The sequence below is a fragment of the Coffea eugenioides genome, chromosome 2 (genome assembly GCF_003713205.1).
Source record: "Coffea eugenioides isolate CCC68of chromosome 2, Ceug_1.0, whole genome shotgun sequence".
In the NCBI taxonomy this organism is placed as follows: Eukaryota; Viridiplantae; Streptophyta; class Magnoliopsida; order Gentianales; family Rubiaceae; genus Coffea; species Coffea eugenioides.
In genome coordinates, this window is record NC_040036.1 from 79,073,683 (window position 1) to 79,094,727 (window position 21,045).

At 37.3% G+C, this 21,045-nt stretch overlaps 1 protein-coding gene across 1 annotated transcript; it reads left to right on the plus strand.

Annotated features, from left to right (window-relative positions):
• The first annotated feature begins 1,140 nt into the window (after positions 1-1,140).
• Positions 1,141-20,647, plus strand: LOC113763619 (protein TSS). The gene is made up of 25 exons (XM_027307490.1): positions 1,141-1,466; positions 1,670-1,805; positions 1,899-1,960; positions 2,851-2,943; positions 3,335-3,407; positions 3,529-3,867; positions 3,976-4,043; positions 4,162-4,293; positions 4,853-4,894; positions 5,035-5,559; positions 5,672-5,829; positions 7,436-7,967; positions 8,051-8,113; positions 8,231-8,332; positions 9,283-9,600; positions 10,280-10,372; positions 10,469-10,570; positions 10,807-10,911; positions 11,095-11,228; positions 12,535-12,718; positions 13,995-14,126; positions 14,457-14,569; positions 15,108-15,198; positions 16,325-18,705; positions 20,178-20,647. Exons 2-24 carry the CDS (start codon positions 1,745-1,747, stop codon positions 18,533-18,535), a joined length of 5,733 nt encoding a protein of 1,910 aa, XP_027163291.1. The 5' UTR covers positions 1,141-1,466; positions 1,670-1,744; the 3' UTR covers positions 18,536-18,705; positions 20,178-20,647.
• Positions 20,648-21,045: the final 398 nt, after the last annotated feature.

The window sequence follows — 21,045 nt, forward strand, 5'->3', positions numbered from 1 at the left end:
AGACTCCAGTCCCTCACTGTATTTTTCTTCCTTTAGAACGTAACTAAGGGTCATCAATGGGTCATCAATCTATACAATCTGCTATGGAGTCTGGCACGTAGTTCATATATGATGGGAAAAATCATTTCTCGAGAAGTAACGAAACAGAATTAGAAAGACGCTTTTCTTCGCATTCTTCAGTAGACTGTGACAGTTGAGCAGCGTGAACTCAAGAAACTCCTCCAGTGCGTCAATTACTTAAAGGGATGTATTTCACGCTCCTGCAAGCTTTGCTTATCACCGCAAATAAATCAGACATTTCCTTTGCATGCACTCTTCTTAACATGGAGAAGAATTAACGAATCAAGGCAAATGATCGTTTGATAATTTCCCTTTAAACTTGTGTACATGGATACAACTCAGATTTTATATATGACAACACAAAGTACTTCAAATCTTTCAATCCTCTACATGTACTTGCACTGCATGCATTTTTATACTAGCTTGCAGATGTTTGTTAACCGTTTCAAGATTAATGCAAGGTGAGATCCCTCTTCACTAGAAGAGAAAAAACACAGATTCAAGGAAAGCAAACATACTTTGGGATTATACGTAAGGGTTGCCAGCAATATGACTCTATACAGTTCTGCACAAGTTGATGTCCCCCAGAAATGAGAAAACAGTACAAAAGAAGAAAGTAATGACCGCCAGAAAGATAAAAATGCAATCCAGCGAACAAAATCAGAATTGTCGAAGTTCGCATGTACTTGCTGGAAGAGCAGGAGCCGTTGATACAATGAGCAACGGCTGTGTTTGGCTGACCCTGGTAGAGATTATTTTGCTTTTGTAGTCTTATGCGTAAAGTTCATCAAAAAGTGGTCCACCCACCCACGTATCTGTCTACCGGGGACCTGCAAAGGTTCAACAGGGACGGCCTCGTCCTCTTATCACAATTTGATCCCACTGGACTGGAGCTTTCTATTATATATATTATTATTTCGAGAACTGATAATTTTAAGAAAATATACGGTAATTTTATATGTGCCATATACTTATTAGAATTCAAGATATATAATCAATGTCGAATGCAGAAGCTGCCATAAAATGCCATATTTCCTCTGACTGTTAAATCTCCGCCCTTCCTTCCTTATCACACCCCACCTCCCCTCTATCATCTCTCTCTCTCTCCAGTCCCCCCAACCCTTGCTCTCTCGAGTCTTGTTCCATTGAGCTTCAATAATATTTCTGCCCCTCTTTTGCTTCATTATCCACTTCTATAAACCTCTCATAAACCTCAGAATTTTAGACTACAGCTATTACTCACAATACACAGCATACATATACATATATATCCATTCCCAGCTATCAGCATATATAGTTGTTGTAGTAGTAATAGAGGGTTGTGCAGCTTCTCATTGATGCTCGGATATTAAATGCTGCATTAATTGAAGAGCTCTCTTCGCCAAAATCTCGCACTCTGTCATCCGGTAATAGATATACACATATGTATATGCATCTTTTTCTCATATATATACTGTCATCTTGTACGTAGTAGCAGTACTTCCAAGTTCCAATCCTACTATCTATACTAATTCTCTTAACAAGTGCTATATATGGAAGAAAAAGTTTTTGTTCATTCTTTAATTATTTTTTCTGGAGAATATATATGAATTCTGCACATATAATACAGAGCTTGAAGAGTTGCTAGAAGAAATTGATTTTTCGAGCTCCCTGCCAGTATTCTGATTAAGGCTGCAGGCTGATAATGGCACCAAAGAATGTTCGTGGCAAGACGAAAGGAGACAAGAAGAAGAAAGAAGAGAAGGGTATCATTTTTGGTTATCATATCATACCCACTTTCATTTCATCAGCACGAGTAACCATGAATATGTTATTGATTTGTTTCACTGTTTCTGCAGTTCTTCCTGTTGTAATGGATATAAGGGTGAACCTTCCTGATGAAACTCATGTGGTTCTCAAGGTTTGTAGCTTTTGCCTAGTAGAGACGGTGGCGTACTAGTATCAAGCATGACCGCGTCTTAATTAATTTGGCTCAAAACTAAGCAGGAGGAGTATTAAGATAGTAAGAGTAATTTGTGGGATTTTTTTGGGGTTAAGGTGCACGGTCAATTTTTTTTTTCAACCACTAAAATAAAATCGGTGGGGCTGGATTTCCGACTTGAGAGCAAGTCTTCTCATTTATTTCCTTTTCTTCTGCGTTTATTGTAGACTTCAGATAACCTCTGGACAGCGAGAGTGTGTGCAGTGCGTGTAATATGTGTGGTATCTTTCTATTCTATTTCTACCTACCAAAGGTTTTCGTTTCTCTAAATTCCACTACCAGAACCCAACAGTACCCACTAAGCCTTGGCCGTCCAACGACAATCTTGGAATAGGATGGCTATTCATCAATTTTCATGTTGTTGGTGGAGTTTTGGACCTGTTCTTGAACTAGCAGTCGTGTGGAATGAATTTGGTTTTTTCTGAGTTTTGCATCAAGATTTGAAGCCTAAATTTTCAGTCATCCGTTTTTGAAGATAATAATACTATGTTTTCATAAATTGCCATATATCCCAACTCCTCGAGCAAGTTTCGAGTGATAGCAAAATTTTTCAGAATTTCCTACTTACGATCCTTTTCATTTTACCGGTCAACCCAACTCTCTCTCTAGTGGTAGTAGGAGGTTGCGTAGGTAGACTGCATTACTGGTGTAAATTATCTACAAGCGGTCAATTCCTTAAATCTATTTGTGGTTAAGCAAATTAATCTTGTCAATTAACGACCATATTGAGATGAATCTCCTGTAACCAATATGTAATTACTTTCTAGTTTCTATTGTGTTAATTGTGAAGACACACAATTTTGAAACAGGGAATTTCAACGGATAGGATTATCGATGTCCGTCGATTACTCACCGTGAACACCGTGACTTGCAATATTACCAATTATTCATTGTCCCATGAGGTAAATTCTGTACTTCTTTTTTGTTTTTGTTTTTTTTTAATGTTGTTTCAAATCATGCTTGTACATTTTATTCGTCTCTTTCTCTCACTTTCGGTAACTTTTTAAGGAGGTTATCTTATATGCCAAAGCTAGATAAAGTACATACACCCTGCAGGTGTAGGGCAGAGTCAACCTCTCAAAATTACTTGCCCATGAAAGTCAGTCGGTAGTGATAGTAACTTTTTACTACCTTAGGCACAATTTCTTCCCTTAGGCAAATTGTTTGTAATTTTTTTTTTTTCGTTTTTGTGGGGTTTTTTTTTTTAAAAAAAAAAAGAAAAAAAGAAGAAGAAAAGGAGGTTCCTTCTGACGTTTTTGAATTACCCATTTTGCCCTTTATCGGACTTAATAGGTAAGAGGCCCACAACTAAAAGACGTAGTGGACGTTGCCGCATTGAAACCTTGCGTTCTCACTCTCGTAGAAGGTAAGCCTATCAAGAAGGGGGGCTATTAATTTAGCCCAACAGCTAAAACGCCGTCGTACAGGTGGTTTTTTGAATCTCGTTATTACCCTTGAACTTTTCAATTTATTCCTTTCCGTTACAGAGGACTACGATGAAGAGAGCGCCACGGCGCACGTTAGGAGGGTGCTGGATATAGTGGCCTGCACGACGTATTTCGGGCCGTCGGCGAACAGAGACTCCAAGGCTGACAAAAATGCGCCGGATACAACCAAGGCCTCCAAGAAGTCGAGCAAGTCCAATGGCGGAAACAATAAACAACAACACTCTTCACCTCCGCCAACGCCGTCGTCTCCAGCTGCTGCGGCCGCGGCGAAAGATGCTGCTTCAATCGACGGAGAAGGAGAAATGAGCAGCGCGTGCCCTAAGCTTGGTACCTTTTACGAGTTCTTTTCCCTCTCTCATCTCACTCCTCCTCTCCAATGTAAGTGTTTATCGTCTTCTAATTTTGGCGCTAAATTTCAGCTCTCTCTCTTTTTTTTCCCCCGGGTACTAATGTGCTTCCTCAATGGGTTATCGTTAAATATGGCAGTTATAAGGAAAGCAACGAAACAACAGGATGATGAGAGCTTGGGCACTGATCACATTTTCTCTCTTGAGGTGAGAAACGTCTAAATCGATTACTTTCCATTTCTTTTTTCTTCTTGTCTAATTTTGAAATCAACCTGAGTAGTCATAGTAATAATTCTGGTTTTTTTTTGTTTCAATTCATAAACAGGTGAAGCTTTGCAATGGAAAGCTGGTAGCAGTTGAAGCTAGCAGAAAAGGTTTTTCTAGCAATGGAAAGCAGCAGATTCTGTGTCACAATCTTGTTGATCTGTTAAGACAACTCAGCAGAAATTTTGACAAGGTTAGTTCAGAAGAGTTGCTAAATCTATAAAATGTCATGTGGTAGCTCTCCTCTGTTAATTGGTTGTGGAACCATGTCTGGTTTTCTGTTTCATTGTATGTGGAATATTTGTTGATCAGAGAGGGAGAGAGGTGTTACTTCATATTCTGCTTGTGTGTCCTTAGAATTCATCCTCATCACATACAAGAATGTGTCATGCAAAGGTAAGTTTGCAAGCAATTTTATGACTTTTTTCTTAACTGATAAAAATAAAGAATATCGTGTGTTATACTGTCCCAGTAGGAAAATTTTGCTATACGTAATCTGATGCTTGAGTTTCCATCATAGTTTTAGTTAGTTCTGTGTCATAATTGACGTGATCAAGTTTAAGTCTTTAAAATTCTTACTACTTTTTAAAGTCTGCCAAATCTACCTTATTCTGACAACAAGTTGGGTACATTTTCTTTTGTCGTTTGGTGTGTGAGATATACTTGCTGCTGCATCAGATGCTTCCAAAGTCCTCCATTTGGCTGATTAACGATATTCGTGCAAACCTCAGAGAACTTTATTTTTTTTTCAGGCCTATAACGATCTAATGAAAGCTTTTGCAGAGCGTAACAAGGTGTAGAAATCTGTCCATTTCTGTTATTCCCTGTCAAGCTTTTTCTGCTCCTGTTTATTGCTTGGTACACCATGCCAAATCTTCTTTTTCATCCAGATTCGTTTTTCCTCATAATTCTCTTGTAATTTCTGGTATTGCAGTTTGGAAATCTCCCATATGGCTTCAGAGCTAACACATGGCTTATTCCCCCTGTAGCGGCATTACCACCTTCTGTTTTTCCACCTCTTCCCACTGAGGATGAAAGGTGGGGAGGAAATGGAGGTGGTCTTGGCAGAGATGGCAAAAGTGATTTACTACCTTATGCTAATGAATTTTCATTTCTTGCTTCTATGCCATGCAAGACAGCAGAGGAGAGGCAAATTCGAGACAGAAAAGCTTTCCTTCTTCATAGCTTGTTTGTAGATGTTGCCATTTTTAGAGCTATTTCCGCTGTCCAGCTTGTAATGCGAATGCCAGAATTAGCTTATTCTGCTGTACGCACTCAGACAATTTATACAGAGAGAGTAGGAGATTTATGTGTATCTGTCACAAAAGATGTTTCAGATGCTAGCTGCAAAGTAGATACTAAGATTGATGGGGCTCAGGCCACTGATGTAGATACAGAAAAGTTAATTGAAAGGAACCTACTGAAGGGGATCACAGCTGATGAAAATACTGCTGCCCATGTAAGAGAACATTAAGGATATCATTAACAATGCCTTTGAATGAAGATCTTGGCCTTTTCTTGTTCATTTGCTCCAGTTCAGTTAAATGAATCTATAATGCTTTTAATTGCAGGACATTGCCACTCTAGGGTTTGTTAACATAAGATTTTGTGGTCATATTGTTACCGTAAAAGTGCAAGGGAGAGAGGATGAGAATTTGGGTCCTCCATTACAAAGCCTTGAGCTGCTTGCTCAGCCTGAAGGAGGAGCCAACGCCCTCAACATTAACAGGTTCACCCACTAAATTGTGTCATTCAGCTGTTTAAGAAGTAATTAATTACGACTCTAGATTTCTCTCTTTTCCTGTTCTCTTTGTTTATTTGGTGACATGGAACTGCAATTTATTTGGAACTTGTAAAATGACTTGTTAGCTTGATTCATGGCCTTGTTAATTTTACAGCTTGAAATGCTTATATATGTATCCAGTCAAGCATTATTGAGGAACTATGAATCATTGGCACAGAAAAGATGGCAGTATGTCAATGCGTTTAAAACTTATATGACAATGCTGGACACATCTTCGAACATATTTGTCAATGTCAACTAAATCAAATCAGAGTGGAAACACAATCACTAAGGAGGACTTATCCAAAGTTTGACAAGTACATGATAGTAACTAAATACTCTATTCATGATGATATTGAAACACTGCAGATGCTTAATTTTGTTAAGAAAGATTAACCCACAATCAAAATTGTAAATTGATTCGCAAATGAAAATAGTGGTGAAAACTTTATACAGAAATAAATGATGCCTTGGTTTTTATTAAGTTTCACTTTCTTTTCTTTCTAACTAAAGATGTGAAAAATGATACATTACTCTAGAGTGCATTAGTGCATCAAAATTTTATTACTTATCACGTGCAAAGACACAAAAGGATTCACTTATTCAACATGCCTAGGAAGCATATTCTCCAAACTTTCAAAGATGTTGTCCACAAGCATTTGTTGTGTCTACCATATCTATACTTCTATGTATGTTTTGGCTGAATTAATTAATTTAAGATGCATATTTCCTCATTGAAGAATACAGAGAAGACAGTAAACTAGCACTTTCTCTTTCTTGGCTGTCATTCAATGAAAACGGAAAACCAGAAGACTTCATAAGTTCATTTCACCACTAATATAGTAGACACATGAAGTCATGATGGGATACTTGGAGTAGAAGAAAGTCATGTTGTTCCATTTTGAGGAGGATGTGAAAGTTGAATTCCATAGTAGTAGGGCTTTGATTTCTTACCTCCTTTTCTTTCCTTCTCTTAGAAGTTACAAGAAATGCAAGAAGCATGTTTGATAACATGTGCCTCCCTGCTTACTTCTGTTTGAACTCTGACCATCTCTTTACTTTAATTTGAGCTCTTTTTGCAGATAATTGCTTTTGAAAATATGATAACCTTGTTTATTTCGTGTTAAAAAAATAGGATTTGAAGGGAAGATTTTTGTTTTTTGGGGGGTAAATAATAGGGAAAGAGATAATCCTTTTAAGTTGATCCAAATTTATCTGTACCCACGAGTCTATGTAGATTGAAAACAAAGCCAAATGCACAAGTCAGACAGAAAAGATTAAAGAACCTTACAGTTTGTTAGGAAAAGATTAACCCTTAGACAATGCTCTTATAGGATAATAGATTGGTAGGAGCCATGGTCCGTTCTCTTCAAACTTTTACTGATGTAAGATGGCAACTACATTAACAAGTTGTGTGATCTAGTTTTCCTTGTACTTTCATAAATTGATTTTCAAACTTTCCTTATACATTTTGTTTGTCCCATAGGCTCTATTTTGCTTCTATTTCTGCTTTTTGTTGTACAAGTTGATCTTAAAAGTAACCTTCTTGCAGTTTGAGGTTTCTTCTCCATGACAAAGCAGCTTTGGAGCAAAATAAATGCATACCACATTCTCAAACTTTGGAATCTGAAGATCTCAGTTCTTCTCAAGCTTTTGTTGAGAGTATATTGGAAGAGAGTCTTATCAAGCTTCAGGAAGAAGAAGAGCTACGGGAAACTTATGTGAGATGGGAACTTGGGGCTTGCTGGATACAACATTTGCAAGATCAGAAAAAAACAGAAAAAGATAAGAAACTGCCTAATGAGAAGACAAAGAATGAAATGAAGGTTGAGGGACTTGGAATTCCTCTCAAGTCCCTGAAGAACAAAAAGAAGAATTCTGATGGAAGTAGCGTGGAAAGTCAATCTGGAAACTTGAAGCCTCTTGCAGATGACATGAGTGTGGAAGCTGAAAAATCAGTGTCACTATGTACAGAATCTCATGTTGAGACTGATGCCAATGAACATGAGCTAATACTGAAGACATTATTGTCTGATTCTGCTTTTACTCGGTTAAAAGAGTCTGAGACTGGGCTTCATCGCAAGGTACACAATTTTATTTTTGGCAGTTGATATAAAGATTCCCTAAACTGCATGATTTGCACTAACCTGCTACTTGCGATTGGTAGTCAATGCAAGAGCTGATTGGCTTATCACAGAAGTATTACAATGAAGTTGCTCTTCCTAAACTGGTAATAATAGAATATCTTCTTCTCTCTCTCTCTCTCTCTCTCTTTGGTTGTGTTTTAAATTTTTTGTTAACACAACAACCAAGTTGAGTTTCCCTGGCATTTCATTATGCAATGCAGGTTGCTGATTTTGGTTCTTTGGAACTCTCACCAGTGGATGGTCGAACGTTGACTGATTTTATGCATACAAGAGGCCTTAGGATGCGTTCTCTTGGACAAGTTGTAAGTGGTTTTACGGTGATGTGGATTTCCCACCTTGTACTAGATTCTTTTACATCAGATATGCGGTATTAGCACCATGTTTTCTGTGCATTATAACTAATTTGCCATGTATCACTTCCAGTGGTACTGAAATTGCACAGTTGAAATTCAATTGCAAAAACCTTTACCATTCACCGGTGGAGATGAGAACAATTGTTCAATTTCAACCTCTCACTGGAAAACACATTATGTTTGCATAGAAAATGGATTTTGTATAGCATCCTTGTTATAGTTATTTAAAAAACTAAGAATAATAGTTCTGCACATTATTGTTGCACTTTAATCTTTTTTTTTTCTAGAAAAGCTGTTTCCTGTAATATGGTATAGTGCTAATATGTACATTAAACAGTTGCTTTGAAAAAAATATGTTGATCTATGGTTGTTTCTCTAATAAAATAGGTAAAATGCTAATTAAATGTGGTAGGATATTTTTACAATTTAAATGCAGCAATCTCTCTTGGTAATGTGCATTGCTAACAAGATGAAATGCAAATGTTTGGCTTAGATTAGATGGAGGAAAGATGAATACTAGCAAGGTATGCTATTTTCATTTGATTTTGCACAAATGTACTTTATCTTATTAGCATATTACAGATAGTCTGCTTTATGATAGTCTACCTGTTTGTTCTACTTTGGTCTCATTGAGGTTCAATTGGTCTTTGGACAATATAGAGCCTGATCAATCGATCGACCAGAGAAGTCAATGCTTTAGTCTATGTCTCATTAACATTCTTTTTCTTCAATATTCTGAACATGTATCATCCAACTCCTGATCTTTACTAGTATAATTGTCCTTTGTAAATTCCTTTATTCAATCATTGGGGATGGCCATGTGATAGTCTAATTGTTACCATGTAGGAAAACATACATCTTAAATCACGCTTGGTATTTTTTGTTTTTGTCTTGAACAGGTTAAGCTCTCAGAGAAGTTATCACATGTGCAATCGCTCTGTATACACGAGATGATTGTAAGGGCGTTCAAGCATATACTGCAGGCAGTTATTGCTTCTGTTGTCAAGACTGAGAACATGTCTGCAGTGATTGCTGCTGCATTAAATATGATGCTTGGGGTACATGAAAATGAAGAATCAAGTAAGTGTTGTGGTGTTCATTTTCTTGTATGGAGATGGCTGGAGGTTTTCCTAAAGAAGAGATATGAATGGGACCTTAGCAGCTCAAACTACAAAGATGTGAGGAAATTCGCAATTCTTCGTGGTTTGTGCCACAAGGTACTATACCTCAATTGGGAATAGGATGTTCAGTCATGCTTTTCATACTTTTACATGGTTACTTGAGAAGGTATACTGACTTAGATGATTTTCTTTCGAGTTGAATAATTCCTATTTTGGTGATGTCATATATCTCATTAACAATTTAGTGGTGGAGTTGGGTGCAAAAATTGCATGATTGTTATTTTTGCAACATTACCTGCGTTAGCTTACCTTAAATCTTGCTGTTGTCAATCTTTTGGCAACAACTTGCATGATGACTAGTCAAAATTTTTTGTGAGTAATGCTAACAATATGCACAACTTGAAGTTTATCCTGTTTAGACACTCGTGTGACAGATGATATGGAACTTGCAAGGGAGTTGCATTGTGTAATTTCTGTAACTGCATATTCACTTGATATCTTTACAGGTCCAGTAACAAAACCAGTAAATTTTTGCAATGTTAAAGACTAAATATTTCCATCTTGAAATGATTAAATAGGTAACGTGATCAGAGGCTGGGAAATTAATAATTCACATGGAATTATTTTATTTTGTCTGTAAATGCATCTCTGGGAAATTAAACAAAAGATACAACTGGTTTTTTTGCCCCCTGAAGAAGAAAATGCGTAACTGATTATGATTAAAATTCTGCATGGAGGATAACTAAGTCTGACAGCTGTACTTTTCTTTGGGCAGGTTGGCATCGAGCTGGTTCCAAGAGATTTTGATATGAATTCTCCAAACCCTTTCCGAAAAGTAGACATTGTGAGCCTAGTGCCAGTTCACAAGGTGTGCATTAAGGGAGTAATGCTTGTTGTTGCTTGTTATCTTGTTCAAATGTGACCAAACCTTGACCATTCAGCAAATTATTATTATTATTTGCAGCAAGCAGCATGCTCTTCTGCAGATGGACGACAACTTCTGGAATCATCAAAAACAGCTCTTGATAAGGGAAAACTTGAAGATGCTGTAAGCTATGGAACCAAGGTAGTTGATATCCAAGATCGTACAAAAGCCTTTTTGATTTTTGACTATGATTTCATGTCCTTTATACTTGCATGCTATTTTCTTCTCAGTATTTATCATTCTTTTCCCTCCTCTATTACCAATTAACTCTGGATGCAATGAAAACATGAGATACTAATTTGTTTTGGAAAACTAACTCCTAAAGCCATAATTTTCTGGATTATTATGTGATGTGGCTGCAATTATTGTGTTCTCAGGCTCTAGCAAAGCTTGTAGCAGTATGTGGTCCGTACCATCGAATGACTGCAGGAGCTTATAGCCTTCTTGCGGTAGTTCTGTATCACACTGGAGATTTCAATCAGGTCCATTCTCTTGTTTATTGTGTTGCCTTTTCATGTCAGAGAAATAAATTCAACTTTTGGAAAGCTTATGATCATATCCAGTTCAGAATTGGAAGATACATCAATTTCAGTCCTGCTCTGGTGTTTTAGTTTTGTTCTTACTCTGCAGCTCATATATTTATTCTGAATGATACATCCAAATAGGCCACAATCTACCAACAAAAGGCCTTGGACATCAATGAACGAGAGTTAGGACTTGATCATCCAGATACAATGAAAAGCTATGGAGATCTTGCTGTATTCTATTACAGACTTCAACATACAGAGCTAGCTCTCAAGTATGTGGTTTTATCCTGATTGTTTTGTTTCAGGTTTGCATGATGTCATGAGATACTGTTTTTCACTGAGATTGTGTTCCTTTTCACTATATTGTTCTTGTGATGGCTATGTGTTTAGTATGGATCAAATTATAAGTACCTCAAAATAAGGCACACTGACATTTTTCTGTCTCCGCGGTCTTTTGTGAAGGTTAGATTGCTAGTAATCCATCAAATCACCATTATTAGCAGCTTTCTTCACCCAAGACCTCAGTAATCATGTCATTACTAGTTAGTTTCTTTTATCATTTAGACAGATTTGTAGTTGTGGAAAATTGCTTCTCAGATCTGCAACCTGAAATCTCATTTAACTCGGGGGAGCTGTTTGACCAACCAGTGACCCAAACCTGAGAAAGATACATCTAAATCCAATTTATGAGTCAGTTAACATTTTAGGGATAAAATGGAAATGCTTTTAGAGATAATTGAATTCAGGGTCAGAAAACAGGACTAAGGAGATGGTTTTGGAGATTAGTTTGGATGACTAAAGTTGTTTAGTGTAGGAGCAAAAAAACAAGAAAATTGTCTTGGCCCAGGTGATGATGGTTTAAAGGACACTTTTGCCTTTACCATTGTAATTAAGTTTCAATCTCAAAATAAAGTCTTCAAAATTTTCATTGCATGGTATATGACCTTAACATATATAATGATAAACATGGCATGTAGGAGTTTGGAAGTTAAAAACGTAATTTGTTCTTTCTGTATCGAGAGTAAATTTACCACCTTTGTCACTTATGATCTGGTTGTCGTGAATGTATTGATTTATCACAGTCGATGTTCTGAATCAAGAACAATGATCTTAACCAATTGACCTGATTTTATTGAGTTTGGGCCAATGTTGACATTTAGTGACTTTTGAGAAAGTGTGCAAATTTACTAGTCTGAAGGAATCATGTAGCAGTTTTTTCACCATACGACTTATGGACAAACAGCAATAAATTTGGCTGTGGAAACCAACAAAGACGTGATGGTTTGTAGCTCACCACAATTTGTGACCAAAAAAGAACTAAGTGGATATATACAAATGAAGTTGTCGGTCTTGGAAAATTGTGGTAAACTTTGCAGTTTAAGAGGATCTATAATACTCCTGTTATGTTTCTGGTGCTTTCTACTGTATTTCCTAGACTTTGTCACTCTTTTTTCTGAATGGATTTTGATGGTCAGATCAATTTGGCCTTCAGCTTTCTCAATGTGATGATATTCTCTGTTTATATTTGTATGAGTTGCTTTAATACACTGATGGCAATGCCATTGTTTATTTATTTAGATATGTCAAGCGAGCTCTATATTTGTTGCATCTTACATGTGGCCCATCACATCCCAATACTGCTGCAACATACATAAATGTCGCAATGATGGAGGAAGGATTGGGTAATGTGCATGTTGCCCTCAGATACCTCCACAAAGCACTTAAATGCAACCAAAGGCTACTTGGTCCTGACCACATTCAGGTACTTGTTGCTCAACTTATTTAGTTAATACTGTGCTACTTGTGAAATTTTTTGTATCCCATCTTGTGCAATTTGCACCTTCAAGCCTGTTATATTAGTTAATCAGTCTGAGTAACTTGGCCCAAAGTTTTCTGCAAAAGTTTCATTTGATAATATGTCCTAATTAATCTTCAAATCTTTTGTGTGTTTGCCTTTGTTTTGATAGTTACTTGGGATTCCATAATGAATTGGATTTCTTCAGAAAACATCATTTATGATCTCTATCCCAGCTATTTATGAAAAAAAATCCTGCCTTCTTTTTGGGATGAAATCATATCCAAAAGGCCTTGGAGACTTTTACTATGATCTTATTCTGGGTAAAATAGATCTTATTCATCTCATTTCTGTTTGGTGTGAGGAAGGAGAGTGTGAGGAGGAGAAACCAAGAAATACTAATGAAGCTCATTGAGTTTACTATTTTAAGTTTACCTGTTAACTCTTACTTTTCGCTTGATCAATTTCCAAATACAATGAAACGTGCCTATGATGAGATCTATAGAATATAAAAAATGTACAATGAAACTTACATTTGGTGCTTCCGGGCAGGGAATTTGGGGAAGAAAAAAGTGAGTTGGATCGGCTGTAAGATTCTGCAAAGTATATGCATTTACACCAACCATTATTTCCTCTTCTCTCACACCCCTTTCATCTGGTCAAGCATTCAGCTCATAAAGAGATGGAACACATCAAAATCGCCAACATATATTTCCGTTTAATTTATGTGGAAAAAGTAGTCAACTTTCCAACTCTAAGTTTGAAACATTATTGTTGATACCTTGCCCAGTTTTTGCAACTATCACGGATAACAAAAGGAAAACTGATTTCAAATGTACTTACATTATAAAAAGCTTAAAGGGGATTATCATTGATGTTTCAATCAGGCCTTATGGATTTTGTTCAGCTTTACTACTTCTCAGAATAAAGATAAACTGGCACTAGCTTGCAAATTAGGTGCACTGCAAGTCTGCAAGCATGTGTTCTCATGAATACACTAATTCTTATGGATGATGGTTTGTTTGATTATGTTATTATGTGGCCAGAGCTGGAGAGCCATTTTAGAGTTGGGCATTTCCTAGTATGAGTGCTGCTTTAGCCAAATAAATCTGCTGAGTTTAAATAAGTCAGTAACAATTTGGTCACTGCAATTTTTTCATTGGCTATCTTCTAGTACTTGATGACTTGTCAAATTTAGTTTATGCCCATCGATCTAATGTCCTTATGTTCTTATGTGGTATAGACAGCTGCAAGTTACCATGCCATAGCAATTGCACTCTCCTTGATGGAGGCATATCCCTTGAGCGTTCAGCATGAACAGACAACCTTGCAAATTCTACGGGCAAAGCTAGGCCCAGATGACCTTCGCACACAGGTTATTCTTTTTTCTGTGGGTTCAATCAAACCATCTGAGTATTCTGGCACGTTTATTTTGTGCCTTCTTTAATTTTTTGGACAATCAATCACATCAGACCAGGGGAAAAAAGATTATGGTCATAGTTATTCCAATGCTGAAGATTGAGAAGTTGTAAACAGTTTGTATCATGAAAACAATATGACCTCTTATCGAGCTCTAAGGCTCAATTTTCAGGCTTGATAGCTATATATTTTCTATTGAAAATATACATCAGCACATCAGTTTAACGTTATTCTGATCAAAGTGCTGGCCTTGAATGTTTGAGACTTATGTAACTTACTGCTGCAGGATGCTGCTGCATGGCTTGAGTACTTTGAATCCAAGGCTTTTGAACAACAAGAAGCTGCTCGAAATGGTACTCGGAAGCCTGATGCATCTATTGCCAGCAAGGGCCACCTCAGGTATATAGTGCAGCTTCTGCATGCAAATGCCATTTTGATGCAGTTACTGTTCTCTATTGGGAACTACTGGAGTAATAACAAACAAATGGTAGAACACTATGCTCAGGCATGTTACTAGCTGTTTTCTTCCCTATGAAATCTTTGGCCTAAGGGCATTTCCAGTGACACTCGTGCATAGTCTATACTTTCCGTTTTAGTCTTTTGCCACAACTGGACATGCTACAAATCTCATTACTTTTCCGTTAATTTTGATATATTCATTGAAGTCACCTGTTGCTGTCATATTCAACAAGTGATTTCTCTTAGAGGATCATTGTAATTTCATAAGGAAACTGCAGTAGCCAGGCAGAGTTCTCAATCTATTAGCACTGGTTTAAGGAGAGTCATGCAAAATAATATCCTGTACTTGTTTATATTCTCAATAGATAGATTTATTGGAGTAATGCCCATATAAAGCAGCCAATTATCTGAGTTATTGTGAATGCCCAGTGGACTGCTGGGCCCGAATGTTCCAGTTACTGATTGTTATAGTTGGCAGTGTGTCAGATTTGCTTGACTACATAAATCCGAGCCATGATACCAGTGGGAGAGATAATCTGGGGGCAAAGAAGAAAAATTATGTTACAAAGGTAAGTGTTGTTTGGTTTGTCTCATTATTCTCTGGATGGGTGGCAAACGAAGACTTTATTCTTAGCTGTTGATATCCTTAAGATCCACTAGAAGCTTTATTGTTTCTATTTTACTATTCATTGGGTGGAAATGATTTGAGTGAAATTTATTAAAAACAGGCTGTATGTTTCTTGTTAGACATTCTGATGAGCCCTTTTTCTTGCCATACGGGCTGTTCTCGATTGATTATTTTAGCTGATTATATATTCTGATTTTGAATAATCAGTTTTTAAAATGTTCTTATTTGCTTTTGTATTCAGATTACAGATTTTTTTAATAACCAAAAAAGCTAAAATCCATAATCACCAAAAGAGTAGCTTTTGCTGATTCTGATTATTCTCTATTATCACCTTTTGATTGTTCTCTATAATCACTTTCCATAATTAGATTTTGCAAAATCTAAAGCAAATTGAGAACAAGGCCTTAGTACCACATTCACGTAGATAAAATTACTTATACCTATCTGTAAAAACTGAGATTAAGTTGTTCTGCTAAAACATCTGAGGTAGATGAGTTTGTCCAGTGGTTGAAAAAAAATGAGGGAGAAAAAAAAGAAAGGTAGGTTCACTGGAAGTGGGGGAGTATGTGCATGAAAGCTTTTGAATGGTTTTCCAGGGCACTTATTCAGAACCACAACCTGCTCTGTCATGTTAAGGATAAGAATTGAAATTAGTGTGATCAACACACATTCTATGTTGCTAAAGGGCAAAGTCTCTATCTTGAGGTTCATATAATCAATAAAAATGTTCCTTCTTAACCTCTAGCATTTAGGATAGACAACTTGATAGTTGACAAGGAGAAAAATAAAGGATGTTCTGGGAATGCATAGAACTTTCCATTTTCTAGCTTGGGTTAGTCAACCGAAAGTATAGACCAAATGTTGTGGGGTTACAGACGAATCTTCTTTCTCCAACTTCCTCTTTCACCTATACTGGTTGCCTTACTCAAAAAAGCAAATCTTTTTGCAGCTTTTTGTAATATCTATTTTTTAAGTGTCTTTTGTAATTGATCCTTCAATGAAAATTCTCTGATAGCTGGTTAAGGAAATTGATGCTTATATGGATTCTTACCGTGTTTTCTTTGCAGACGAAGGGAAAATCTTACCAAAGCAGCATTGCTTCACCTACCTCTGAGGTGTCTCCTAAAGATCCTCTGAAAGGAGCATCTGATGAAGAAGAGAAACAAATTCCTGAACCTGAAAGTTCTCCTACAATAAACAGTGTATCCACCTTTCAAGCAGTTGGGTCCAAGCAAAATGCTGAGGATGAAAGTACTGAGGGGGCACAACCTGAGCCAAGACAAATTCAATTGTGTAAGAATGCTGCAGAAAAGCCAGTTGCTACTGATGTCACCTCTCCTGAAGCACATGCTGAAGGGGATGAAGGATGGCAGCCAGTTCAGAGACCCAGATCAGCTGGTCTGTATGGGCGACGATTGCGGCAGAGAAGGCCAACCATTGGCAAGGTCTTCAGTTATCAGAAAAAAGATGATGTTTCTGATGTGGATCATGCTAGAGTGAAGCATAACTGCCAAAGCAGTCGATATTACCTGTTAAAGAGACGGGCAACATCCCCAGGAAGTTATGCTGATTATTATGTAGCAAAGAGTCCTCCTGTGACCAAATTTGGTAGGAGAATGGTCAGATCTGTAGCATATAGAATTAAGTCTCTGTCGTCCAAGGAAGCAGCTACAGACAGTTCAAGAAATGGAGGCGAGTTTTCAAATTCTCCTCAAGAAACTGGCCCAGTTTCTGCATCAGCAGAGGTTGGATCAATATCTAGGAAGAGTTCAATTGTAAGCCTGGGAAAGTCTCCTTCTTATAAAGAAGTAGCTGTGGCCCCACCAGGTAGTATTCCTTTGTTGCAGGTTAGGGTTCCCCAAAGTGAAACACCTAAAAGTGATGAAGCTCAGGAGAATGGGGAGGAATATATTGAACCTCAAAAAGATTCCGAGTCCATGAAAGTGGATGGAGAAAAGATGAAGGTAGAGAACATTCAAGATGCCTTGGTAAATTCAGCTTACAATCTGGAAGATGAGCAAGAAGCCACTGATAGAAAAGAAACTCTTTCCAATGATCCAATTAATAACAAGGATTCTGAAGCTGTGTCTGCAAGTGTGACAAGAGACCAATCCAGCTGTCTTAACATTGATCAAATGGAACAAGAATGTGCAAAGACTGGTAATAAGCCAAATTCTGTTGATTCTCCTAGAGCTATTCAGTTTGAGAAGGATTCACCAGTAGCTTGTGATTCAGGAAATAACTTGCTCTCCACTTCACAAGGGGCTGATGATCAAAGAGGGGTCAAAACTGCAGTTTCCTTTTCTACTGATACTCGAGAATTGTCTAACAAGAAGTTGTCTGCATCAGCTGCTCCATTCAATCCATCACCTGCTGTTGCACGCATTGCCGCATTGCCTATGAATATTGCCCTCCCTTCTGGTCCAGGAACTGTTCCAGCTATTGGCCCTTGGCCAATAAATATGCCCCTTCACCCAGGGCCTGCAACTGTTTTGCCGGGTCCAATTTGCTCCTCCCCTCACCACCCATACCCTTCTCCTCCGCCAACCCCCAGCATGATACACCCCTTGCCTTTCATGTACCCACCATATACTCAACCACAAACATTACCTCCAAGTACTTTTCCTTTAACTAGTGGCCCATTCCATGCCAATCAATTTGCGTGGCAGCACAATGTAAACCCAAATGCTTCAGAGTACGTTCATGGAACAGTTTGGCCCAGCTGCCACCCTGTAGAATTTCCTACCCCACAGCCTGTAGTTGAGCCCATAACTGATCCCACATTGGAGCCAAAGAAGGAATGTGACAATTCTGAGGGTCTGAATTTGGAACCAAGTTTTCCATTGGATCTTCATTCTGGTGACGAGGCTAAGAAAGATACAAGACTTCCAGCATCAGAGGCAGTTGAAACCTTCAATGATATTTCTGGTGTTCATCTAGAAAATGAGAGAGTTACAAGTGCTTCAAATTCACCGAGCATCCCCTTTCTTGGGAATCAATCCAACAACCCTAATGATCAAAATGAATACACTGGAAAATGTGGTAAACATGTTCCACGGAGACACCAGCAGAAAGATGATAATGAGAAAACATTCAACATTTTGATAAGGGGGAGAAGGAACAGAAAACAGACTCTGAGAATGCCAATTAGTTTGCTAAAGAGACCTTATAGCTCACAATCATTCAAGGTCATGTATAGCAGAGTTATCAGAGACACGGAAGCTCCAAAATCTGCCACTTTTGCTTCGAATGAAACTACTACACCAAATGCTACTTAGGGGGAGCTTTTGCACCTGTCGTAGATATATATATATATATATATATATGATGATGATGATGATGATGGTCAAGGGGAAGTTTATGACATTTCTTGCCTTGGTTATACAGAAGAGACAGCTTTAGCAGAATGACGTTCATTAGATTTTTGACTGCATTTTGAAATCTTCAGGTTAGTCCCAAAATCTGGGTGATCAACTATGGTTTTATTTGGTAAATGAGCAATCTATTCAATTCTATTCAATTTACTTTTGGTTTTATATCTGAAAGATGTGTATGCAGTGTTTCTGTTGTGAAAAGTCTATCACCTTTGATTTTGGCAGTCTATTTGTCCTTTGATGAATAGTGAGCATCCTTCTAAAACAAAAACATGCTACTTCTGAGAGGTGATAACTGCTCATAAAGTTATATTTAACTTATTAATGAAAAATAGTTGGTTCTAAGCAAAGGTTGGTGTATTTTCTGCCTTATCTGTCATTCTGGATGACTTTACTTCAGGGGATAGTTCATGGAATATTGGGTGCAATCGGTCGTACTATGAGTCACGACCAAATTTTCCACAACTATTTCTGCATTTGGTCTATCAGTTGTGTTTAAAGAAGCCATCTCAATATAATTGCCTACGTCTACATTTTTCAGAAGCCATCTCAATCTAATTGCCTATGTCTACATTTTCTCACATATAGTCCAACAAATTTCTAAATGAGCTATTTGAGTGCAAAGAACAGCTGAAGAAACAAAACATTAGGGTTTTTAAATGGCTGAAATACACGGAGCTATCTTGAAAATGAAGCACAAGGGACTCAAGCGGGAGAAGTGGTGAACCTAAGGGACTACTGCTGCACTTTTCCCTGTAAGATATGTGAGGAATAATATTAGTTTTCTTATTGAGCAACAGAAAAAAAAGTGATTCATGTAGTGAGCCAAGATAATTCAGGAAAAGGCTTTGGTCTAGCTTAAGAGGGCAAGGTTTCGAGTTTGAAATTTCTAATATGATACTTTGAAGTGATACTAATTGATGAATATAGTTTGAAGTTTGGAAATTCTTCAACCACTTCGATATGAATCTTTATTTCTTTTAGGTGCCTTTCAGACGTACATGTGCTTTAACTGAATATATTATTTCTTGCTACCCACATTAATGGAACCAATTAGCATTTAAGAAAATAGAGGATTTTTTAAGAGGTCTCCTACATGAGACTTGGCTGTTTTGAAGGATATGGAAATCATGTCAAAGTTCTCATTGCATTCTTTAGTAGAGTTGCCTTTTTGTATGTGTGCATCTCTACTGCTTCCTGGTTTAGTTGAAGTAGAAAAAAAACCTTACCAGCAACCAACCTGTATTAGTTTTGCTTTATCCTTTTTGTCCTTCAAGTAACTACCCTCAAATTCTTGTTCTTCCTGAATGAGGAGTTAAGCACAGAACATCCATGCCCATTGGCTTCGTTGCTCAACTAGTGTGATGTTCATCAGTCAATTGCGTAGTTGCTTCATTGAAACTTCAATGTGACCCCATCCCAATGGTGTGGTCCCTTGTATATCTGTTTAACTCATCTTACTTAATAAAATCCTGAATATGTGAGTCATATTTTTAACAAATTTTTTTTTGCTGATTTCATGTTTTCTTTTTCTTTTGATATGCAGGTTCTTTCAGCAGATTCATTTTTGGGTTTAGAAGGTTTCTTTTGAGCCGATTCTCTTTCCTTTTGGTCAGTTTATTCTGAAAATTTATCCTTTTGGGTGCATAAGAGAAGACTCAAAGTTACAAGTCCTTTTTTCACGCTTTTCCTCAATTTTTTTGATAAAATAGAAAGGGCCGCCATTACTTTATTTTGATAGGCTGACTTGGAAATTAATCCTGTTCAATTGTATAGGACGATTTATTCTCTTGACTAAGCATTAACAGTGGATAGTTCATATTGGAAGCTATCATTACCTCGCTTTTTATTTCTTTCTCAATCCAAAACTTTCATTGATCTGAATTTCTTTTTTGTATTCTAGGTGCCCTTGACTTGGTGCTTGTAGTACCTATCTGGATTTATAACTAAAGCACTGTAAAATTTTGGTTGGTAGATGCTCTATCTAGAATTCAGACGCTTTTGCTTTTCCGGGAATGAAATATCTGTTGTATTTATTCTCATTTGTTGAATTGGTTTAAACTTTAAATGGTAAGAGGCCTGGAGAAAATTACAATTTTATGGAACCTGTCAATCTAAAGAAAGATCACTCTTTCAAGTTGTTTTGAAATACATTTCTTGGCTACCGACTCATATTTGTGGGTTTCTATTGATGCTTTAGTAAAGATGGTCGAGTATGGTCATGCTGGAAGGGACAGAGTGCTTTGAATATTCAGCTTATGCCTTGTGATTCTCCCAAGTAGAGTGAGTGGCACTAGGTGATATAACCTGGGAAACCCAACTAGGGGCTAAATGGAACCAAGCTTTATCCAAGGGTACTTAATCTGTGAAGAGCTCTGATTCGTGATCTGAAACAAGAAGAAGTAGTTAATTTT

Coding starts and splice junctions, on each gene's coding strand:
- LOC113763619 (XM_027307490.1), top strand. CDS start 1,745: ATGGCACCAAAGAATGTTCGTGGCAAGACGAAAGGAGACAAGAAGAAG. Junction 2,944..3,334: donor ATTATTCATTGTCCCATGAG/GTAAATTCTGTA, acceptor CGGACTTAATAG/GTAAGAGGCCCACAACTAAA. Junction 7,968..8,050: donor AGACTGGGCTTCATCGCAAG/GTACACAATTTT, acceptor TGCGATTGGTAG/TCAATGCAAGAGCTGATTGG.